General features: G+C 46.4%; 1 protein-coding gene across 1 annotated transcript in view; it reads left to right on the top strand.

Annotated features, from left to right (window-relative positions):
• Positions 1 to 25,552, top strand: part of LOC139378727 (forkhead box protein P2-like) — a 105,144-nt gene that overhangs the window by 52,549 nt on the left and 27,043 nt on the right. Inside the window, exons 4-9 of the mRNA XM_071121170.1 lie at positions 4,230 to 4,319; positions 15,395 to 15,532; positions 17,023 to 17,112; positions 19,622 to 19,805; positions 20,690 to 20,942; positions 22,917 to 23,021. Of these exons, the coding sequence (XP_070977271.1) occupies positions 4,230 to 4,319; positions 15,395 to 15,532; positions 17,023 to 17,112; positions 19,622 to 19,805; positions 20,690 to 20,942; positions 22,917 to 23,021 (860 nt within the window). The remainder of the gene's footprint in view (positions 1 to 4,229; positions 4,320 to 15,394; positions 15,533 to 17,022; positions 17,113 to 19,621; positions 19,806 to 20,689; positions 20,943 to 22,916; positions 23,022 to 25,552) is intronic.

Genomic DNA, 25,552 nt, shown 5'->3' with positions numbered 1-25,552 from the left:
CGACTCCCCTCTCTCCCCTGGCTTGAAAAAGTGTTGCACTCGTCTTTTTTTGTCCTCCCCCCCTGTCTGTTGTCTAGCTGTGTTTCCCGGTAGCAGTGAAGGGAGGGTAAGTGGAGATAAGCCCAGGGTCTGGTGTCTAGTAGGACATGTCTGCTTGGAGATGTTCTGGATGACAGAGTCTTGTTGAACAGCAGCCCTCTGCTCTGCACAGAGGATGGGGACTACTGTTAACACACACACACACACACACACACACACACACACACACACACACACACACACACACACACACACACACACACACACACACACACACACACACACACACACACAGTAAGGAAGTAGCATCATACAGGTACTCTACATTCTTTAATGACCAGAACGTCCACCACCTGTGCAGTTCAGGAAGTGACAGACCCAATCCAAATACAATGTCACGGTTCCTTTTGATATACCATAATTCTGATTTCAGGGTGCATTTCATACAGTCACTAGTATACGTATTGGAATGAGTGGCATTCCTTCAGATGACTTATTTCTCCCTGGCCTAAGATAAAACACAGCCACCATAAGCAATCTGTAGATTTGTAATGGTGTGGCCAGTCATGACGAGCCGCTAATGTATTTCATGCTTGTTTAAGATGTTGGAATGCCCCCCCCCCCCTCACAAAGGTGCATTGTGATGTGTTCCTTATTACCTCTCTGCATTAAGTCTAAACACAGGCTGTGGACTGAGGGGGGGGGGGGGATATGGCTGACATATGTTTCTTTAGGCTGTCTCTCTCCTCTTTGCAGTGATCTCTGCACGCCTATTCATGTAGCAGGGGGGAGTGCCTGTGTAAACATTCTAGTTTCTCCCTCCGTTTCGCATAATAGTTGCCTGAATTCATTTCTCCTGACCTGGCTATCTGAAACCAATTACACCACATCCATTTGGGCTGAATCTTATTTTCCTAAGGATCAGTCGGTGGAGCCGTAGCCTTTTCTCTGTGTGTGTGTGTGTGTGTCTCTGTACGTGTGTGTGTGTGTGTGTCTCTGTATGTGTGTGTGTGTTTATTTTTTTTGTCTTCTATCCCCAGCGATGGATATCAACATCAAATATGCTCTTCTGAGTGCCTTGTTATTTATGTTAGAGCCAGAGCTCTTTCGCAGGCCCCTTACAGCCGTCTCAAGAATGCGCGACATTGTTCTGTTTATACAGTGTGTGCATTAACAGACAGGAGATGTCATTTTCCGTGCATAGCAACCCAGGTTAAATAGGAGGACAGCTCTGTATGTTTTGTCTGTGCGCCGTCGCGAGTCTTCAGCAAAAACTTTTGATGACTTTTCTTGGCATGCCTGCTTTGTATAGTCAGGCGGAGAAGAGAACAGAAGAGAAGAGAGGGGGGAGAGAGCTCTGTGTATGTGGAGTTAGGCCAAGTCTATATGGATGGTGAAAACGGATGGCTGCTTTCCCCCAGTAACGACTGAATATTCAGAAATTCTGACAGTAGGAGAAACGTAACCTCGGTAACGCCAATGACTTTCCTGTCAGTTTTAAGGCCTCGCAAACTCCCGCGCTGCTTCCCGAAAGCGGGGCTGTGTTGATGCGGAGTGCGTGAGAAAAGTACAATTCTAGATTGTGACCAGAGTTCTCCTCTAATAAGCTTGAATCGAGTTGAGCTGTACACTCCCAGTCGCAACGCTGTCAGGGCCGATATCGGAAGCACCATTAAAATGGCTCATTCCCTGTCCTGTTCTCCTCCTCTTCACCTCTGACCCTTGTCTTGTATTGAGTGACTTTCTTGTCTCTGTTTTTCTACAGTTCAGCAGAAAACAGTCCATGTTGATGCCAAGGACAGAGAAGCATTTCCTCCTGCTGATTCACACTGCAGAGGGCAAACCAACCCAAGCCACTCGGTAGTGGTTCTGTTTGGCACTGTATTTTGAATCAGGCATCAGTGCTGGACTTGGGTTTTAGAAAGTAGCCCAATTCACTGTCAAATGTAGATTCGTTGGAGCCACATTTTAGTACTACACTGATTTCTTGGGAAGTCTCGAAGCCGGGGAAAGTTGTTTATAGTGTTCACATTTGCTCCGTCACACAAATGCGAACATCATTTAAAATCGGAAACCAAATCTGAATTTCTCCTCATTCTAAAAGCCCAAGCAAAGCGTAGAAAGACAGACAAACAGTGACAGAGGTAGTACTGCCTACCCTGGTAGATGTTGGTGATTTTTTTGAGTTTCTTGTGAAGTAAAAGGCCATGGCTCATCACACTGGTGGGTTTCAGCTGAGGCCGAGGCTGAATCTGAGGCTCGTCCTTCTGAGGTAGACGGATCAATGCAAGTTAGAACCCAGCGCCACTGCATTGTGTTTGTTTACCTTGGTTCAGCGCGTCTGGCTCCTGTGAGCCTCCAGCAGACAGACTGGCAGCCCCAGCCCTCCCCGGCCCCAGCCCCCTTGCTCTGTCTTTTCATAATTGATCAGGGGGATGGCTGCCGTCCCAGAGGGTTAAGACGTGGCAACCCTTGCTCCCTCTCTCTTTCTCTCTCTCTGGCTCTTCCCTCTCTCTCTCTCTCTCTCTCTCTCTCTCTCTCTCTCTGGCTCTTCCCTCTCTCTCTCTTTATCTCTCTTTCTCTCTTTCTCTCTCTCTCTTTCTCTCTCTCTCTTTCTCTCTCTCTCCCTCTCTCTCTCTCTCTCTCTCTCTCTCTCTCTCTCTCTCCATCTCACTCTTGTCCCTCTCTCTCTCTCGTCTGTCTCTCTCCCTCTCTCTTCTCTCCCCTGTTTGCTCAGCATCTCAATGTACTAGTTCAAACATTGTTCACACCAGCTGGCAGTGCAGTGCCATATGCACATCCTGTCAAAGCAGCTGTTGTCATGGATACTGGCAAGCACCAGGAAAATAAAACAAGGCCCCATGATTCTCAGGGAGGAAGAAGTGTCACTTTCCATCTGAAGGAGATTTGTTTTTTCCCTTCTTCTTCTTCTTCTTCTTCTTCTTCTTCTTCTTCTTCTCCTTCTTCTTCTTCTCCTTCACTCAAAAATAAACACCTGTGAAGGTGTTGTGTTGTTTTTGTGTTTTTAACGGTATGCTTCTGTTTTATTTTTGGAAGGATATTTATTCTACAGTATGCTGCTGCCATCTGCTCTCAATGGCCTTTCTGGCATATTGACTTTCGTCAGATGTAGCCTTGAAGCAGTGGAGGAGTAGGTAGCCATCATACCATATGAGTTTTGTACTTGTCAGACATACAGTACACTACATGGGCTTCGGTTGTATCTTCTCATCGCACCCTGAAAGTGTCTGGGAAATCAAGCCTGTCTATAAATCTATCAGTCATGTCTAGGTGTTGATGATAGATGTTTAACATTTCCGGAGTGTGATTTTATAATTCTTTCTGCCATATGTAAACAGCATATGAGCCAATTTCATCTGGCAGAGAAAGGGCTTCTCTCTCTCTCTCTCTCTCTCTCTCTCTCTCTCTCTCTCTCCCCCCCCCCCCCCGCTCTCTCTCCCCTCCCCCACCCCGCTCTCCCCCCCCCCCTCTCTCTCTCTCCCTTCCTCCCTCCCTCCCTCCCTGTCTCTCTCTCTCTCTCTCTCTCTCTCTCTCTCTCTCTCTCCCTTCATGCGCATAAGCAGCGTTAATGCATAGTGTTAAACCTGGCCTCCTAGTTAATTCACTCCAAAGGTAATCTGATGTTGATTTTGTCAACTTTAATTACGGCTTCTAGGAACACTCCACATCGCCTGCCTCTACTTCAGATTGATATTATGAATATGCAAATGGACTAGTAATTTGCCGAGAAGTGGGTATTTCAGTTGAGCACACACTAGACAGGTCAATTCTACTGACGCCTTGCTTTTTTTTTTCTCCAACTGCCTCTTCAAGGGTGCTTTAGACAAACTGTATTTATCCTTGATCACGGCTCTGTGTGAATTATCACAAAAATGGATCTCTGGCGTACTGTAAGCCATGTCAGAGAGTGTCGCTGAAAATATTGGATAATATTTCTTGACAGATTTTGGCTAATTTAATAGCTTTTATTAATATTTTCAGATGTTATGGTTGGTTGTCATCCCAAAGAAATCTAATGTTTCGCTTTTTTCTCTTTGTCTCTCTCTTCTGTTTTTCTCCCCCTCTCTTTGTCTCCCCCTCTGTCTCTCCCCCATCCCCTATCTCTCCCTGCTCTCTCCCCCTTGTCTCTCTATCCCTATCCATGTTCTCTTCTCTCTCTTCCTCTCCAGGCCCTACAAGCAGCGAGGCAATTACTCTTACAACAGCCAGGCAGTGGCCTGAAATCTCCAAAGAACAACGACAAACAGCGTCCACTGCAGGTGAGCAGCATGGTCACTAATCTCTTAAATCCATCCATAATACATGCTGTCTCGAAAAGAAGATTTCCTCTGCTCCACAAGTGTGTTTGATTTGGCAATGCAATTCTGGAACCTGTCATTGGAATTCGCAAACCTGGGACAGCCTGTCCTCAAAGCAAAGCGAGCTGTTTTATACACAAGGAAACAAATCGATTTGTCAGCCTCTGTTTTACCAACTGTCGGTGGTCAAATCTCCACACATTGTCTTATTTTTATATCTTTCACCAGATGTAATAGAATCAGGGTGGGGGTTAAAGGCGATAAAGTATCCTGAAGCATTTTTTCTTTGTGTGAATATCAAAGTTATTGTATGGAATGAAACGCAACGATATGAAACGCAACGATATGAAACGCAACGATATGAAACGCAACGATATGAAACGCAACGATATGAAACGCAACGATATGAAACGCAACACTTTTCCACAATTGATCCACACTATTGCAACGCCACCAGGTTCAGAGGTGACTTGCTTGCACAACACGTCCGATTGAATCCAGGGGTTGTTAAAGGCAACTCCTTTTAACTAGCTGTCATTTTGCCTTATAGCCACGGTCTGTTTTGGTTGTCGGCAATTTCCATGAAGGGCACAGTCACAGTCACGGAAGGGCACAGTCTGCTCCTTTCTTCCTTCCCTCCTCCCTTTATTCTCTCCTTTATCCTGGTTTATTCCTTCTCTCCATCCACAGTCACACGGGGATCTATCACTCCGCTCATTTAGTCAACAATGAGACGGTTATTTGCTCTGCTAGCTTCATGGTTACGTAAACCCCCTTGACATCTGCGACTGCTTCTCAAGTTTTTCTTTTTCTTTTTTGCGGGGAGGGTTAAAATTGAAGTGCGAGAGTGTGTGCCCTCCACTCGGCTAATAAGTGCTATCAAGGAGCACTGGTTTACCTCATTACTACCCCTGTGCATTTAATGAGAGATGGGGAAAATTGGCTTTAACCTCATCGTTAACATTTTTCGCAGAGTCTTAACAATGGCGACACCTTCGATTGGAGTCACACTCCTGTGTACCTCATTACATGGTGGCGAAAAGATAAGGTGCAAGCAACGCCCGTCGTCACACTTTCTTTTTCATTGAGATAATTCAAGTCGAGGACATGTGCCCGTGTCGAGAAGTGTTAATATTATCAGGCTCGTTCATTCAAGGATCATTTTTCTTTCGTGTTTCACGCAAAGAAATTAGCATTACTGGCAGTTTGAAGATATGAATTGTTTATCAAACAAAAGCACTCTATTCTCTACTTCTATACAGTATTGTTAGGTCCATAGCGTTTCACCAGTTGGGCGTACTGCATACAGAAAATAATGGGTTTCACAACCCAGTGAGTGATCTGCAAATTGCTGTACTTGTGCAATACTTGTGAGGAGTGGGGAATAGTATTGGATGGGGGGGTGGGGGGGGGTGAGTCTCTGTGATAGCGCCAGCAGCAGGTCCATGACCGATCCACGGGCTCTAATAACAGCAGAGAATGGTAAATATTGAATATTTACATTTGCTTACTCCCATCCTCTCCTCATGTTAGCGATATGAATCAATATGAATCGGGGTCCGTGTGAGCAGCGTGTAGTGACTCTAGTTAATCCAGCTGTTGATCCGGGCCTTTATTGACGTCGTCACCTCTTTGTTTTAAGTTGTCTGGACGGAAAGTCTTTTTAGAGCGGCAGTAGGCTAGCCCGTTGTGTTCAGGTGTGTATCAACTCGAACACCACGTTGCTTTGATTGTTGCTTTAGCTGTGCGGTTTTATTTCCCGAGTCCGCCATTTTGACTTGTCTTTCGTTTGTTAATGATGAATATTTGGATCGTTTCAAAACGCACGATAAGTAGTACCGTATGTATGCTGTACGCGATAATGTAACTATTCAGGGCCCACGTCACCCAAGAGATTCGTAATAACACTGTCAAATGTTCATATGGAACACTTTTATGGGACTGTTTCGCCAATCTTCCAATTGAGTTTACCCAACAATCTAGCTTTATTTACCTGGATTAACAAGGCCAAAAAGCTCCATGTCTTCCACGCTTCAATAGTACCTGTCTTGATTGAGTCACCAGCGAAACTAACTGCATGTGTTCCTCTGCAGGTATCAGAGAAATTGATCCCCTTGTCTTATTAAAGCAGCTAGAAACATGGAATGGATTAATATGAGTGTGACAGGCCTGCTTACTGCTTATACGCTTCTAAGTCACTGATAAATCCCAGCGTTTTCCAGTATTTAAGAGCAGGGAAGACAAATACACTGTAGATTATTTAGTACACAAGCATATAAATGCATCAGCTCGCTATTTTAATTACTTGTATTAACGGCTAAAGGCTCGCGCCTGACTAATTCTATCCGGTGGTTCATCGCGGTGTTGACGCGGCGACACAAGCTGCTTTTCCACATTTGCGTAATGTGACAGGTCTATCATTACCCAGTAAGCCCATGGGAGCGCTCAATAAACACCTATTTCTCCCAGTAAATCCCCTCGCCTTCACCATGCTGCTTACAAGGATTTCCCAAGGCACACAACACCCTCTCGTCTCTGTTCTACTGTTATACCCTCCCTCTCACTGTGGCAATATCTATCTCCCCGAATGCATTTATACACTGACATTTGGAATACAAATAAAGAGACGGGCGAGATGACGAATAGGGAAGGGAGGATTACCGAGGCCTTTGCAGTCTGACAATTGTTCTCCCGAACCAAATCACCATCTCAAGTTGTCAGACGCCGTCGATAAGGCCCTTGTTAGTTTGTTTGTTTTCTATTGTCTGATTCCCTCCTCCCTTGATGTGGGCTGGGCCCTGGCCGCCTTAGCGATCCACCTGGGACGTATGTGCCTTTAACTCGCTGGGTACACCACAAAGCCTGGCACGGTGACACACGTGTGCGCTGAACAACGATGGCGCCGCGCCGTGTGGTAGGCACGTTAGGTGTTTTCGGGGGGGAAGGGTTGAGTAAACAGCTGTATATGGGCTGGATCAGCGTGTACATGTCAGGGAGTGAGGGGCTGCCATGGCGGTAGGACATGTCACATTGATGAACACAGCATAAAGAAGGTGGGGGGTGATCCGCTGACCTCCTCTGAAGACCGTTGGAAAGGGTTGACCAATCCCAACACACACACACACACACACACACACACACACACACACGGTGTGAGAGGCACATTAACGAGGTGATCGCACCGCACTGTAGATTAACAAAGGAGGTCTTCACTCTGTGTGTCAAAGACACCCCGTGGTGGAGTAGCTAGCTAGGCCCTCCATGCCTCTTCAGATTATGCAACCCAGACAATAGATCAGTGCCAGAGGTTAAAATTGGATTTGCCCCTCAGCTCTATTAGCATAAAAGACATCGGAAGACTCTCTAGCCCCTCCCTCGTTGACGTTCCCTGACTCTCTAGTAGTTGACAGTTAACCATCAACCATGCAGAACCCGAGCTGTGACAGGTGTTTTCGAAAGCAGTTTCTCTTTAATGCAATGTTGCCAAGGAGTGCGCCAACCAACACTATGTCGTGTTTTTAAGGCAGTTTAATGGTAATGACACCAAGTATCATGCCACCAAATCCACCTGGTGCGAACATACAGTACAGTGGTTGAACTCAGAACCGTGTAAAATGACTGACTGTTCCAGGTTGGCTGTTGGTTGGTTTTATGGATGAGAGGAGCTGTATTATAAATATGATGTTGGCTCTTGCCTTTCTACGTGGTTTAGTGACTCCAGATCTGCCTCCCAATCAGACCGTGGGCACTGGGCCATCCTGAGGGTGTCACTGTTTTAAAGGTCGCCGCCATACATCTCATCACAGTGAAATATCCCTACGCCACTTTCCTTAACATTCATCTGACTATAGTCCCCCATCTGGAACACGGAACACTGAGAAAAGGCTACAGAGACATTGGTGGATAAGGTAGGAAACGTAGGCTGAGGATGGTATTTTACATTTACATGTATTAATATCTATCTGCTCTGCATTCCCCCTGGTAGTGGTAGGATCTCAAAATAGGAGAGAGAAAAAATTATCACAGCGGAAAAACATTTTGTTATTATTCATGAAGAAACCTTCTGTTGACTCTTGGAGAAGGAGGAGAAAAAAAAGTGTCAGCACATTTTTACTCAAACACCCTCGGTGACTGCATGCTTTTGTAACAAGAAAACAAGATTTTATTCCTCCCCCCTTCTCCCCCCCCCCCCCCCCCCCCCCCCATCTGTGTTAGTTACACACACCTACAGGACAAGATTGCTAAATTGCGAGGACAGAGGAGGTTCATCATTGTGATGCAAAAGAAGTTGAAATATAACCCCAAGGCGAGCGGCGGCAGAGTAGAAAAACATGAAGAAAGTGCTACATCCCCAGACCTTTGATGTAGCAGCAACAAATGTACCTTCTGACAGAAGATGCATGGAAGCAATAAGCGAGTTATACCAGACCCTTACACATGCAATCTGATTATTCTGGCCCGGGTGTTAATTGGATACTACCTGGCAGATCTGATACGAGTAGCAGCCCTGGTGGTGGGAAGCCTTTCCAAGTGATGAACTATAATTCACTGAGCTGCTTGAAGCACTTGTAATTTAGAGCGTGTCATTTGATGAAGCGGCTGATCCAGTGGTCTCTGTAGTACCTGGGACATCACAAGGCAGACTTGCTGTTCCCTCCAAGAGCACCAGCTACTACGGCACACACCAAGACAACTGGTAGGAGACCCGTTCGGGAAAAACCAACTGGGAAAGGCAGTACAGTGTGCTAGTGTGATAATACAGTGTGTCTGCTCCTCTCCACTAGCCACTGGAGGCTATAAACACTATTATAGACACTGTTGTAATGACATATTACAGTTGCACAGTACATGTCCTCCGCTTTATCAATGAAAAGGGAATCAGGGTTATCTATACAGAGATAGATATGTTTTGAAGGACCCCTGAGCCTACCATAACCCCCCCCAACTGTTTTATTAGATGACTTCATGCCATTGGTGTCTTTATGTTTTGATAGATTGCATGTCCCATACTGTGCTGATTTGGGAAAACATGTTCTAATGTACTTAGCTCTAGTCCTGACAATCTGGAGTAGTGATCCCCTAATCCGAAGTGTGTGTGTGTGTGTGTGTGTGTGTGTGTGTGTGTGTGTGTGTGTGTGTGTGTGTGTGTGTGTGTGTGTGTGTGTGTGTGTGTGTGAGTGTGTGTGTGTGTAACACTATGTCCACTTCTCTGAGAAGTTCTGAAAAGTTAGCAACGCTTGCAGGTAGGGAAGGAGGCCTGGGAGGAAGCCTTGGTGGTCTGGCTGTGAAGTAGCCCCCTATCAATAAGAGCCTTGCCACCATTGGCAGTAATTGGTTAGTAAATGAGCAGTGTCAGCTGAAAGGGACTGGAGGGGTCAGAAGTTCAGCAGCTCAGAGGGAGTCTGTAGTTTGGGGCCCATGGCCCCTGGGGAGCCCGGGATTGAGATGAATTAGTGGGGGACACTGGAGGAATTTCATCCTCTCTCTCTCTCTCTCTCGCTCTCTCTCTCTCTCTCTCTCTCTCTCTCGATCCTCTCTCTATCTCTCTCTCTTCTCTGGGCTGAAATGGGTCTAACACCTTAATTAACACTGAAGCTTGTCTCTGCCAAGCAGCTCAAGTAATTACCACCTTACGCCCCTCCATTTCTCATTTTATTTATCTTAACAGTATCTGTAGCAGCACTGAGACCGTTTAGCTCGTGCTGAAGAGACCCTAACGTTATTCACTCCATTCACTCTCCCATCTCCGGCCCTGTTTATGCCTCAGTCCCACATCTAATCGGGAACTTACCCCACTTATTACCGCTAAGTGAATTCTACCGAAATTGAGAGAAATTCAGGTCTTTTTTTTCACCCCTTAATTGTTTAAGTTTTAACTCTGACACTGTGGGATATCTCCTACTCCGGCCTTTAGTGTAATTTGATTTGGTCATAAATCCATTGTCCTAAAGATAAGCCCAATTGCGTATAATCGCCAAAGGTGCATTCATCTGCCCATTGGTCCGGTTCGATGCAGAGAGCCACCGAGCGGCGGTGCGTTTTTAATCGCACAATTCTCAGTCAAATCAAACAAAATACGAGGCCTCTCACCGGAAATAAACCGCAACTGCTGCCTTGGCGGAGTCTAGAGGTACCTGATCACTCCTCTCCGGAGAAGAAGTTGACCTTTTGCAGCCGTGAAGAGGTTTGTTTCGTTCTCTGGCACGGAGTGTGACGAGCGAGAGAGAGCACCTTAATGATGTGCTTGTTCTTGTGAGGGGCAGCCAATGTTTTCTCATCAGGATCCAATTTAAAGGTCCTTTGTTCTGCACTCAGACTTTGGACCTAAGCAGCAAACCACACGTCCTCCAAAGTTCAAGTTGATAGTCGTCGTCTTTCCTGTGTGCCTTCCTCTGCTTTCTTAAAGGAAAGGAAATAAACAAATAGGGAGCAAACAGAGAGCGCCCGAGACCCGCTTTGATTGTCATGCTGTGTATTGTTTTGTTTAGCATCATGTTAACCCACATACCAATGACATGTTGTGTTACTTTTTGAGGATTTGGAGTAGGATCATTTTGGAACACGCCCACTTGGGAACAATTTGCACATACCACAGAGGTAGCAAAACTGCACTTCAAATCTATGATACTCTCCCACTTAACATACTGCTTGACTAGTTGGGCCCAAGCTTGCTGTACAACATTAAAACCCATTCAGTCTGTCTACAAACTGGCTCTCAAAGTGCTTGATGGAAAGCCCAATAGCCATCATCACAAAGGCCAATCAGACTCGTGAACAAAATCCCTAGGTGTGTATTGCCGCTTTCCATGTTTTCTGTAGCTCGTGAGGTGCGCAAACACTGTTGCTTTTATGTATTTTGTTTTGTTGCTTTTTGTCTGCGTGCTACGTGTTGCTTGTTCTATGTTTCTCTGTCTGCGTGCTACGTGTTGCTTGTTCTATGTTTCTCTGTCTGCGTGCTACGTGTTGCTTGTTCTATGTTTCTCTGTCTGCGTGCTACGTGTTGCTTGTTCAATGTTTCTCTGTCTGCGTGCTACGTGTTGCTTGTTCTATGTTTCTCTGTCTGCGTGCTACGTGTTGCTTGTTCTATGTTTCTCTGTCTGCGTGCTACGTGTTGCTTGTTCTATGTTTCTCTGTCTGCGTGCTACGTGTTGCTTGTTCTATGTTTCTCTGTCTGCGTGCTACGTGTTGCTTGTTCTATGTTTCTCTGTCTGCGTGCTACGTGTTGCTTGTTCTATGTTTCTCTGTCTGCGTGCTATGTGCTGCTTGTTCTATGTTTCTCTGTCTGCATGCTACGTGTTGCTTGTTCTATGTTTCTCTGTCTGCATGCTACGTGTTGCTTGTTCTATGTTTCTCTGTCTGCGTGCTACGTGTTGCTTGTTCTATGTTTCTCTGTCTGCGTGCTATGTGCTGCTTGTTCTATGTTTCTCTGTCTGCATGCTACGTGTTGCTTGTTCTATGTTTCTCTGTCTGCATGCTACGTGTTGCTTGTTCTATGTCCTCTGTCTGGATGCTACGTGTTGCTTGTTCTATGTTTCTCTGTCTGCATGCTACGTGTTGCTCATTGTTTGTCTGTATTGTTATTGTAATTGTTTTCAATAACCTGCCCAGGGACTGCGGTTGAACATTAGCCGGCTGGCTAAAACCGTCACTTTTGCTGAAGCGTTGATTAATGTGCACTGTCCCTGTAAAAATAAAACTCAAAACTCCAAATATATATATTTTGAAACATCCATTTCTGTTATTTCCGTCCTCCCCAGTTACCAACCTCAAATGTAGCCAATTTTCAAATCATTTAAGAATAGATTGGTAATGTAGTTCCTTTGGCAGACAGAGGAGCTACTGTAGCTAGCTAGCCTAGCGTTGTTGGATATCATGGTGGTTGTCTGATCCTGTGTGTGAGAGGACCGTTCATTGTCTGCCCGTGTTTATGACGGCGACGGTCCCTGTAAATGCTCATTAATTTTGTCCCTTCGTGGCAAAATCATTTCGAGGAGAAGCAATTCAGCCTCTGTTCCTTTCAATTCACTGCTCTTGTCAATCAAGCGGCCCGGGCTGCGGTATCCTGCGGAATGGAGGTGTTATATTCCGGCAATTATCATGTCATATACTCGAAAATGTAAATGAACGTGTGTAAAATTAAATTTATGGGTTGTCAGTGAAGAATAAGAACCAGGAGAGCAATTACTTATCGTCTTTCATCTTGGAGGCTCTGATACGTCAAGCAGAAAAGCGTGCAGTTAAATGCCTGGAATTAGCATTGTGCTGGGGCTTCAACAATGAACCGAGGGCCGGGGCCTTCCTCTCCTCCGCCTCGCCTGCCTCTCTTTTTGTTTGGGGAAGAGCGATGAAATGAAGATGATTATCATCCATCACTCGCTAGCTAAAAAGCTAATGAAAGCGGGAAAGCCACTTCCGTGACTTCATTTGTTGCCTGTTTTTCAATTTTCGGTTTTGAATTCCCTCGTTTTCCTTGTCAGGATGTGTAGGCTTTTTCCCTGGCTTGTTGTTCAGATACAGTATTATCCCCATCCTGTACAACTGGGCTAGTAATGCATGTATACGCACTTCTTACAGAACACATGGTGTTTAGTGGTGTAGTGATTCATTATATGATATTGTATGGTTATGTCTTTTCACTATTTACATGTTTACATGTATTTTTTTTAACAGACTCACACCAGGTTCCCCTTTCGTCAACCCCATTAACCGCAGGATCCTCATTCAAGCAGCCAATTAATGGGTTTTAATGAAAGCATTGTCATCCTGTCCACCACAATTCAACGGGGTGGCCCCCAGGGTAATTGCAAGTCTCCGATGTATCTTAAGGTTTAATAACACTGAAGGTGGAAGCACAGCGCGTTTAGTTACGTGCAGATGTTTCATTTGCGACTTGTGTTGCTTTCTTTTGTGTCTGCTTAACGAAGTGCGGAAGAGAGTGAGGCTACTGCTATACCACAACAGCCTTCACACACACACACACACACACGCACGCACGCACACACACACACACACACACACACACAACACGCACACACACACACACACACACACATACACACACACACACACACACACACACACACACACACACTCTCTAAAACCCTAATGAACAATGGTGTCCAGTCTAGGATTTGTTTGAATACGAATGTGGCGGTGCGGCGGGGAGGAGGAGGAGGAGGATGGGGCTGGGGATGGAGTTTGACCTTCAGCTGTGATTTTCAGTTCATCAGGATTAGTCAAGCTGGGCGATCAGGAGCGCTAATGCATAATGACTTCTAAAATGAAAAATGTGTAGTGACCATGCAAATGTCTCAGCTAATCAAAGAGGGGAACCTGGGCCGAGGAGAGGAGGGAAGAGCAAAACAAGGACGTGTCAAGGCCTGAGAGATGGGGGGGGGTTACAAGGAGAGATGTATGGAAAGTAATCAAGCAGCTTGATTAGACAGCAGCGTTTCACGTTAGGGGGACAGGAGGGTCTTATTGGCCCTTTTTGTCATGCCGTCGTAGTATACTGTCATAGCGACTATGTGCTAAACGATGTCGCAATTAGCGAGGGCTATGGAATGGCCACGACTACTTCCTAAAAGATTCAGTATAGTCCCATTCTTTAAAGATGCCCGCAAGAGGTTTAATCAGTCTTATCTTAGCGTAAGATACTGTTTGGTAGACTATTCTGTATCTGCAATGGTTGGATGTGTCATATCATAGCCTGTGTAATAGAATATTAAAATGCTCAAAGCCCTTACAGTCAAATAACACTTTCAGATTAAACCGTGGCCCCAACAGGTGAAAGTGAAAGACCCCGTTGAGAGTTTCAAATTCCTCCGTTCACCCGCTTTGAGTTTTTGTTCCAAACTTCACTGCAGCGTGGAAGAGTAAACAAACTCGTTCCAGCGTTTGTTTTCATTCCAGTCATTGTAAAAAATAAAAAATAAATTAAATACCAGGCATGAAGAATTGAAAAAAAAAGTGATATAAACATTAGAGCTACATTCCCCTGTTGCTATGTGCTCACGCAGGCAATCAAAGTGAGAAGCAATGAAAAGTTGGATCTTTCTTGCTTTGTTATTGATCTGTGGTGTTAGAAAGTCACTCTCTACTGTCTTACAAGACTTTGGCTGAGAACAATCTGTCTTTGTTTTGTTTTGGGGAAGTTCTCTCTAGCAGTCTTGACAGCAGCTAGTAGTCGAATGTTTCTTATCACCTGAAACAAAATGTCATACGTTTTTCAAAAGGACACGTCAGTCAGGAGAAAGAATTGAACCTCTGGCTGCTTTTTCGTGAGAATGAAGAAGTAGCAGAAGTTCTGTGCTCCGCAGAAAGGCAGCTGGTAATTCCACTCTATAAACAGAATTGTCTACTAGCACCAATCGCTCTTTTCCTCTCGGAGAAAGCTTCTCTGAGAATCATCTCCCTCTCTGTCTCTCCAAGGCTCTTTCTGAGTGATCTCCAACCCCAGGGTCTGTCTGGGTGCTTGCATGCTGATTGTGCATACCAAGTGTCCACTTCAACTGTGTTATTTTAATCAACTTTGGAGTTGTGCATTTTCCTGCTGTTTCACAATGGCCGCCACTGATAGGCATGCCTAAGGCGGTTCAAGGGTTCAGCTAATTAGGGTATACGTCTATTTAAATCCCTCTCTTCTCCCAGCGGGCGGACTGTCAAAAATAAGGCAAGGAAACACAAAGGCACAGCACCCATCCATCCTTCAGCACAGAGTGCCACAGCACAAGGGTGACGGGAGACATGCTTTCTCTACCTTTTGGTCCCCAATTACCATGCTCCCAGTGGGCTCTGAGGCCAGACCTGATGAATTTTCTCTCTCTCTCTCTCTCTCCCTCTCTCTCTCTCTCTCTCTCTCTCTCTCTCTCTCTCTCTCTCTCTCTCTCTCTCTCTCTCTCTCTCTCTCTCTCTCTCTCGCTCTCTTGGTCTCTGTCCTTTACTCCCTCTCTTTATGTACCTCCGTTGCTCCCCCCTTCTCTCTCTCTCTCTCTCTCTCTCTCTCTCTCTCTCTCTCTCTCTCACCCACCCTCCAGGTGCCGGTGTCGGTGGCCATGATGAGTCCCCAGGTGATCACCCCCCAGCAGATGCAGCAGATCCTCCAGCAGCAGGTCCTATCCCCTCAGCAGCTCCAGGCCCTGCTCCAACAGCAGCAGGCTGTGATGCTGCAGCAGGTACCTAACATATACCCACACACCTAGTAGATACACACAGAGAGACACGCACAGTAACACACCCACCAACACAATCACATACACACAGAGAGACATTCACCTAGACATACACACACACATAGTTACATAGTCATACGCGCACAGTTACATGCATATGGTCACATAATGCCTGCACCCATTGAACCGCACACACACACACACACACACACACACACACACACACACACACACACACACACACACACACACACACACACACACACACACACACACACACACTGCCTGTGTAGCACTGTATTCACAAAACACTTAATGTACAGTACATCTACGCCCGCTGCGCCCTTGACACAGTTATAAAAGAGAGACTAGAAGCGACGCACTTAACCACGTCACAACCAATTACCTGTATCCCTCCGAGGGTCTATTTCCTGGGAGCCCTCGGGAAAGGTAAAAGGTGTCAGGATAGAGACATAGTTACTGTAGTTATGAGGAAGTCAATGAAAGAGGGGTGGAGCCAGTACAGGAAGTGAGACAGGCTGGGTTATATGTGGAAGGAGCTGACTTGTAATTTCATCATTACTTCCTAGATAGACGACAGCGAGGAAAGCTTTAAGTAGGGAATTACTGTTTCATTAACTACCCTCTTTAGTGGAATTTATGAATGAATTAAGTTTCAGGAAGATGTCCCATGCAGGCTAGAAACTGATTTTATATTCTTTATAAGACTTTCATTTGCTCTACTGTACCTCCTCTATCTTCAGGAGTCACTGAGAGTCGCATAGACAGCAGTGAGTGGATGTTATGTGTGATGTGTGTTAAACGCCTTTCGTTTAGAGTGATGAATCCGTTCCTTTGAGTGTGCTGCATTCACTTTAAAGCATTTCAGTGCCTGTCAAGACATTAGACCAAAAAACTGTATACTAGTTAATATGATTAATTGTGCCCCCTCCAGTACTGTGCGAGGCCATTTAAAGTCCATATGGAGAAGACATGGCGGGAGAGCGAGACTACAGTATGTGTCCCCCCCCCCCCCCCCCCACCTGCTAGAAAATGAATCAGATTATGTATGGCACTTCAAATGTGTGTTGTACGTAACCAACATGTGTCGGTGTTGTCGTGGCACCTCATTTTCAACAACAGCAGCAACAACAAAAACCACACAAAAAAAAAACAACGACAAACAAAATGAATTTACAACGTGTCAGAACCTTGGCGAGTGCTCTTTTTGCTGCTCTAGTATGGAAACAGATTCCTCGTTAGCTTTACAAACACATTGCTACAGTATTATGCCATATGATCAATATACTCTGTCTCAGTAAATCGAGGCTTTCCACTGCCCAAAACGACACACACCGTACCAATGAAACCAACAGCAAAAAAAAAAGCATTTGTCAATGTCTATTTACATAGCCAGAAGATAATATGGACATTCTCCTAGGTTACCTGGAATATTTTTTTTAATCATCTATCTCTCTTTCTTCCCCTCCCAGCAACATCTGCAGGAGTTTTATAAGAAACAGCAGGAGCAGCTACACCTGCAGCTTTTACAACAGCAGCACCCTGGAAAGCAAGCAAAAGAGGTGGGTATCTGTTTCAGACCCGTAATGGCCTGACAGTGGAAGTGGGAGGGAATGTGTGTACAGGGAAGAAGTCTAGATGATGTCTGTTCTGGCTGTCTCACTCAGTTCGGTCTTCAGGTTAGCAGCCGTGGTTTGGGGGAAACCTTCCTGTGTTCCTGGGATTCCACAGACCAAGCTAGCTAATCCAAAGCCAGTGTTCTCTAATGTTAGCTAATGGTTCACCCAGTGTTACGGTATGTGCCTTTGATGGACAAAGCACTGACACTTGTTACCTGCCGCTGGAGGAGACTTGGGGAGAAATGACGGGGGGGGATGGGGGGGGGGGGGGGTTCTCTCCCTCCTCCTAAAACATGTAAATGGATGGACGTGACGTTAAATAGCTCAAAAGCCCGGTTTGAGCCGAGAGAGAGGACCGAGTCACAGGGTCTGCTGATTAATGAACTGCTTCTGTGGGTTTGGGCCGAGTGCGAGGAGCAGAAAAGTTAGAGTGTGACGCGCTCATAAATCACACTGACAGCCCGCCAGTCTACCGGGCAAGGCTCGCAGTCTGTCACAGGAGCCGAACATCGTAGCACGCCGCGCACCGCGCCGGGGCCAAATCTAAACAACACTTGGGGAAGCAGTTAAATTGACCAGGAAACGGTATCGCAGGCACCTTTTCCCAGACACATCTCTCTCCCTCTCTCCCTCTCACTCTCTCCCTCTCTCCCTCTCTCCCTCTCACTCTCTACCTCTCTCCCTCTCATTATATCCCCTCCTCCCTCCCTCCATCTCGCTCTCCCTCTCTCCCTCTCACTCTCTCCCTCTCTCCCTCTCACTCTATCCCCTCCTCCCTCTCTCCCTCTCACTCTATCCCCTCCTCCCTCCCTCTCTCTCTCCCTCTCCCTCCCTCCCTCTCTCCCTCTCTCCCTCTCACTCTCTCCCTCTCTCCCTCTCACTCTATCCCCTCCTCCCCCCCTCCCTCTCTCCCGCTCCCTCCCTCTCCCTCTCTCACTCTCTCCCTCTCACTCTATCCCCTCCTCCCTCCCTCCATCTCTCTCTCTCTCTGTCCCTTCAAGCAGCCCATTATGTGGACCGTACAGGAAGCTGCTGCTGACCTCCCGGAGGCTTTGTTTCTGTTTGGATTTGTGAATAGAATTTTCAGCCCTTCGTCGCCATCAAATATGGAATAGAAATCGCTCCCTTATTTCTCCAGAGACGGCGGGTCCAATCCACATGACTTGCTCCATTATGCAGTCTGTTTTCCAGTGAGCGCATCACAAGTTTCGCCTGCCCCCCCCCATCCCACCCCCCAGGCTAGAAAGGAAAGGGTCTTCCACTGCAGCTTGTCTCTCTGTGAAGTGTGACTTCCTCCACATATATCCTCAGTGTCAGTGTCTCTCCACAACTCGATGGCCACCTTGGTCTTGTGATTCTTGTCAAGAAAAGCAAAACATTTATCCTAGACTCTCCTGTAATAACAAGCCTTTCCTTGAGCGAATTTAAACAAATTGCAATGGAATCTGATAGCAGAAAGATAGTGGAGGAAAAAGAGAGGCGGACAGAGAGAGGGAGAAAGAGATAAAGAGAGCAGGGAGAGAGCGATGTGGAGGTAACAGAGCCAGTTGTATGATAGCTCCAGTACCTCCCATGTTTCCTAATAGACCACCAGAGATCTCATCAACAGCCCACTGAGGACTAAACATGTTTAGCTGTGAAAAAGAGGTGCCATTAAACTGGTAATGAAGTCATGCTCAGTTCTTGGCATGTTTACTGTTATAGAAACGGATTATACCATGGTGATACACAGTTACCTGTCTTGATCGACATCTGCAATAACATCAGCTTCTAGCTCTGATTTACTGTTGTATTTGTGTCTGCTGTGGGATAGTACTGTCATGATTAAGCCACAAAAGTCTGGGCGTTTCCCCCCCCCCCCCCCCCTGTTTTTCTGTGGTTGCTTTGGCAGTTGTTTCTTGTTGTTGTTGTTGATGTTATTGTTTAGCTCGGGCTGTCTGGTTGGCCCAGTGGTAAACAGGGTTGGGAGCGTGGGGGTGGGGGGGGGTAATGCTGGTGTACTCAGTTGCTGTAAATCTCCCAGCGAAAATCTGTAAATCTCGGCCCCATAAGCTGTAATAGACCATCAGAAAATGCAAGACAATTAACTATCAGCTGTGTGTGGGGGGGGGGATTGCCCAGGGCTTAATATCATACAGAAAACTCATCTCATCGCAGTCTGGAGGGGAGAGTGCAGTCTATCAGCCCAGTGTGCCTAGCTATGCCTCGTTCAGCAAGAGGAGGAGACAGAATAGAACAGGAACTAGGCATAAAAAGGAGGCGAGGAAAAAGAGAGAGAGGAGAGAGGAAGAGAGACAGGCAGTAGTTAGGATCATGGAAGGAGCACCGGCAGCATCGGCAATGCAAGTATCCTCGTCGTCGGTGTTGGGCGCCCACTTTCTTGTTAATTTGTGTAATTTGTGCTCCTTTCCTCCTCCACTCCTCCTCCTCCTCCTTCTCCTATTCACTATAGCAACAGCAGCAGCAGCAGCATCAGCAGCAGCTCGCCGCCCAGCAGCTCGTCTTCCAGCAGCAACTCCTCCAGATGCAACAGCTCCAGCAGCAGCAGCACCTGCTCAACATGCAGCGCCAAGGCCTGCTCTCCCTGCCCCCGGCCCCAGGACAGGCAGCCCTCCCCGGGCAGACCATGCCGCCAGGTAAAGGGGTGGCTGAAGGGAGTGAAGTGGGAGAGGAGGGGGAAAAGGAGAGAGCCTGTGGCTTCAGGGGCTTCTGGGGCTGGGGGGCTGTAGCGCACGTGACTGCCGGCGGCCACACCACTCTATCTATCTCTCTCGCTCTCTTCCCTTTTTGTTTCTACCTCTTTCGCTCTCCCTCAGCTCTGCCTGTCTCTCTGTCTCTTCCCGTTGTCTGTGAGTGTTTTTTTTTTCTCTCCCTCTATTCCCTCGCTCCCTGCTCACCCCTCCCTCTCTTGGTTGTTGTTGTTGTTGTTGTTGTTGTTTACTGCCTGTCTCACAGTAGGCAGCGAAGAAAAGAGACAAGAGGAGCCGCTTCCATTTTCTCTCGCCTCGCCAAGAAGTAAACACGTTTACCAAAATGGCAGGGGATAAAAACAACAACAACAACAACAACAAGAAACAAAACGAAGGGGGTTTAATTACCAGTGTGGGGCTGAAACAAAAGAACAATGCTCCGTTTATCTAACTAGATAATATCATTTGTGCTAACTGAATTCTGCTTCCTCTATGAATGTAATCCAGTGGCAGCCAGTGTGGATCGATGCCTGTGGATCCCCTGTAGATTTCATTGTAACACTGCATTCTTATTAAGCAGAACCGCTGACAAGAGATCATCCCAGTTAATCTCTCAGTGTAGCCGTGTGCCATTTGGTTAAAAGACTAAGCCTGAGCGGTGTGTCAACAAGTAAGTTAGTACTTGTAGGCAGTAAACGGGACGAAGTTATTTGTGTTGGTTTGCGATGACTCTGTGTTTACGTAGTCTACAGTACATCATCTCCGGGCCTAGTAGTGATTGTGTAAATGGATTGTAACTGTGTTGGTCCTCTGTTTCTCCCCTCTGCCAGCTGGACTGAGCCCAGCGGAGCTCCAACAGTTGTGGAAGGACGTGACCGGCGGCGGCCACAACATGGAGGACAACGGCATCAAACACGGCAGCGGCGGCCTGGACTTGACCACTACCAACTCTTCCTCGACTACCTCCTCTACCCCTTCCAAAGCGTCACCTCCCATCTCCCACCACTCCATCGCCAACGGCCAGTCTCCCGCACTCAATTCCAGAAGGGAGAGGGAGCGAGAGAGGGAACGGGAACGGGAGAGGTACGGAAAGTGAGCTACTCGTCCGCCACCCACTACACAACACATTGTAGACACAAAAGTTGGGACGCACAAAAAGCTTGTTGTCGCCTGGTAGCTGTTTGTTGTTTCAATGGCTTTTAATAATGTACAAATACATTTTATATCTGTCTGTAGAAACTCCTGATCAAAGTATTTGCCCCCCCCCCCCCCGTTTAGAAAACGAAAAAGAAAAAAAAAACGTATTTGTTCCTGCCGGGTTGAACGTGATGTTTTGTTTGTTTGTTCAATAGTTTATTAGTGTCTTGGTAATATTCAAAAAGCAGCCTCGGCCTCCTTAGGGACAGCGTAGGATGCTATTGAACACAGTTACTTACACCATATCAAAAGCAAGGAGACGAAGACAGCAATACACAGCTGTGCGAGCAGAAAGCGAAGGCAACCACCTCGTACATTAAGTATTTAGTGGCTCCATCTTTTGAAATTACCTTGCTGCTCCGCTTGTCGTGTAAACAAAACACGTGACGCCAAGGTGGTATTTTAGAATGTTTGTCCTTGTGATGCCGCCTTTGTATGTGGTTCCGACTGGAAGAAAACACTGTTCACACATGTCTATCTGGTTCTATGCATTATTCAAGGCTCTTTCCTGCGATATATTAAGAATGTGGCGCAGTGTAGCGGTGTGGGGAGACTTCGGTGGAGCTGGATGTGTTGCGTAATTGGTTTAAAGTAGATGCTATCTGCCTCCGCCACTAAAAGGGGGCTTGAAAAATATATCTTTAGAAGGCAGATGTTCCCCTAGAAGAGAAACAAAAACAGGAGGAGGAGGGAGGGGAAAGAGAAAACACTTTTTTTATCTGTTAGTGTCCCCCGGGGGGGGTGTGGCGTCTCGTAATGATCGAACACGAAGTATTGTCAAGGAGAGATGCTTACTAACACACAGTGGATCGATGGAGGGAAAGCCTGCCTGTAGAAACCGTGTGTGAGCTCTCACACACACACACACACACCCTCCAACCCGCCAAATACAGAAACAAGTGGAGCCGAAAGGTTAAACCGTCACTTTTAATAGGATGTGCTGTCTACTCGGGGTCATAACTTATTTGGGTGCCATTATCCAAGCAGAACCCCCTCTTGTCCTCAAAATAACATAAATTACGGAGAATATTATTAATCTCGTGATGAAAATTATATGGCCGTCTGGATTTTTCATGTTTACTTGAAAGCCCTCTGTTGATCGCTTTACAAGATGAAGAAATAGGGGTCGGGGGGGGAAAGAAAAGGAAATTGGTCCCTCTATGAATGGGTTAGCTGGATGGTTTTTCACGTGTTGCTTAGGGGTTTGCAATAACACTGGATCAATAATCAGATGTTAACCATATTGCTTGGCCACCCGCCCTCATCTTTTCTCCCTTCTGTTATTAGGAACACCTTAGTCCCTTTATAGTGCACTACCTTTAGCCAGAGTAGCAAGAGCCTCATGGGCTCTGGCCAAAAGTAGTGCACTATATAGGGAGTAGGGTGCTATTTCAGATGCAGACAGTAACTTCCATCCTTGGCTTAATTAGGCTCCTTCCCTCCTCCTCATCCTAGCATCCTTGGCAGGTGAACTATTCAATAGAACAGGGCTGAATTGACCTGCTTTGACCTGCTTGTCACTGATTGTAACCTGACAGCCACCAGCAGCCTCAAGCCATTATGGCTTTTTTGATGAATCTGACGCCAGTCTACCCTTCTCTCTCTCCTTCTCTCTACTTCCGATCCTTCATTTTCTTCTCTCTCTGTCTCTTTCTCCCTCTCTGCCTTTGTCTCTCTCTCTCTTGCTCTCTCTCTATCCATCCCCCCTCTCTCTTTCTCCCCGTTCTCTCTCTCTCTCTCTCTCTCTCTCTCTCTCTCTCTCTCTCTCTCTCTCTCTCTCACTCTCTCTATCCATCGCTCCCTCCTTCTCTCTCCTTTTCTCCCGCTGTCTCTCTCCCTCTCTCGCCCTTCTCTCCTCAGCTCATTACATGAGGAAAGCGGAGCCTCCCACTCCCTCTATGGTCACGGGGTGTGCAAGTGGCCCGGCTGCGAGAGCGTCTGTGAGGACTTCGGACAGTTTTTGAAGTAGGTCTTATTCTGAGAATGTACTCTACGATGTGTCTTTACTCACCTCCCCTTTCCTGTACTCACCGACCTCATATATCATCATGTCTTAGCTTACAACGTGAATTTACTTCATGACTGTGCATTACGTTACAGTCTCCTGTGTTAATACAAAAAACAAAAAAAACGACAAGCTCGATGACAGGTGCGTTTAACAACCACGGGCCAAGACAACGGCCCCCATGATATCCGATGAAGCCTCATGTCGCCCAGCCAAGCGCCTCTCGTGCCTCTTTCCCACAGCAGAAACGTCGTCTAATGTTCCATGGTATAAAAGTTGCCATTCATCAACTAAGATGAGCTTAGCTGCTGTACATATTTTGTTTCTCAGTAATGAAGCCGCAGAGGCCTATTCTGGGTTATTTTCCACAGTACCAGAGCGGCTCTTTGCGAGCTTAATCGAGGGGGGCCCAACAAAGAGATAAACACGCTTGCATCTCAGTGGGGATATTTGAATGTGTAGATTGTATAGACTGTCAGGCGGCTGGCTACATTAACTCTAGATGTAATTGATCTCCGATTTACACCCAAATCTCCTCTTCAGCGCGCAGAGTTGCCTGATAGGCTGGTGTTCAGCCTGATAGGCTGGTGTGCCTGATGGCCTCAAAAACGAATGGCAACTTGTAAGGACGCGCAGGGGGCCCCACAATGGCTGCATTCAGTGTTGTCATGGCGCCAGCGGATGGACTGAATGAACTCTTCATGCTCCATCAACAATTTAGTTAATTAGCTCATTTGTAATTGGTCTGCTTTGTTGTCTGGGATGTTAGTGGGGGACATCAAAAGGGGAAGGTGTTCGCTAGTGCCATAGATTACAGGTTATCACGTTGCCACTCTGGAGGAGCGAGGCTCTTTCTCTTTCTCTCTTCATTCGAAAAGAGAGAAAAGGGGGCCGAAGCGTTCATTGGAATATTCTAATTAGATTTGTAATTAACTGAGAAATAATGATCGCGTGGAGCGTTTTCACGGGTGTAAATGTTCATGTAAATCCCACACAAACTCTTTTGAAATTGGGATATTGTTCTATTTTGGGGAGGCGGATTCTTCCTTTACATTACAGTGCTGTAACTCCATAACAGTGGTTCTGTGATGACATGGAAGAGTTGTAGGATTTAGGTCAGGCAAAACCTAAGGCAGTAGCTTGGTTAATTATACAGCCGTCTGTAGCACCAGCATGTGCATTAGGGCTAATGTGTGTCTGTGCAAAGAGAAATGACTGAAAGCCAGACTGGCTTAATATACAAAACCTCTACAGACCCCACAAGTGAGACAGACAAGACATTTCATGTGCATTATATCAACGCCTCTGTTCAACGGACAGGCCAACAATAGACGCACCTTTGAATTCATTATTTCCAGGTGTATTTATATGGATATGATGTGCTTCTCCCCAGGGGAAGATGCACTGCGTGGAGCAGCATGGTGGATGTCGCGGGCAAAGATTTGCTCGGGGAAAGGCAGTATAGTCAATACTATAAGGTTACATTATAAACTGGGTGGATTGAGCCCTCAACGCTGATTGGCTGACAGTCATGGTACATCAGACCGTATACCATGGGTATGACAAAACATTTCTTTTTAGTGCTGCAATTATGTTGGTAAGCAGTTTATGATCGCAGTAAGGCACCTCGGGTGTTTGTGATATATGGCCAATATACCACGGCTGTGGTACAAGGGCTGTGTCCAGGCACTCTGCGTTGTGTCGTGCTTTAGAACAGCCTTTAGCCTTGGTATACTGGCCATATACCACACCTCCCTTATTGCTTAAGTATATTCTGGTGGAGACCCTGGAGCAGAGGAGAAGTGTACCTTGCAGCTTGAGAAAGATGTTGGCTGTGTGTGAGACTGCATGGCTATAGCAGATTAGTGGTCTATAGTCATGCACTCAGTTCACTTTGTCTTATTGAATCCACCCGCTACTGTACATTGCCTTCCATGTAAACACGGCTAAGTATGTTTACTGTATGTGTCACGCTCTGACCTTAGTTCCTTTTTTATGTCTCTATTTTGGTTTGATCGGGGCGCGGGTTGTTTTTCAATGTTTACTTTTCTATGCGTTTGGCCAGAGGCAGCTGTCTATCGTTGTCTCTGATTGAGAACCATACTTAGGTAGCCTTTTCCCACCTGGTGTTTGTGGGTAGTTGTTTCCTGTCTTGTGTTTTCACCTTTCAGGACTGTTTCTATTTTCATTTCTTACATTCACTTTGTTATTTTCTATTTTCGTGTTCTGTGTTAATAAATGATCATGGACACTTACAACGCTGCATTTTGGTCCGATCCTTCCTACTCCTCATCCGATGAAGACGAAGATCGTTACAGAACTACCCACCACCAACGGACCAAGCAGCGTGGTAAGGAGGAGCAGAGGGTTCGGGACTCCTGGACTTGGGAGGAAATATTGGACGGTAAGGGACCCTGGAGTCAGGCTGGGAATATCGCCGCCCGAAAGCTGAACTGGAGGCGGCGAAAGCGGAGAGGCGGCGATATGAGGG

Source organism: Oncorhynchus clarkii, chromosome 21 (genome assembly GCF_045791955.1).
Source record: "Oncorhynchus clarkii lewisi isolate Uvic-CL-2024 chromosome 21, UVic_Ocla_1.0, whole genome shotgun sequence".
Taxonomy (NCBI): Eukaryota; Metazoa; Chordata; class Actinopteri; order Salmoniformes; family Salmonidae; genus Oncorhynchus; species Oncorhynchus clarkii.
This window is presented reverse-complemented; position numbering and strand designations above follow the sequence as displayed.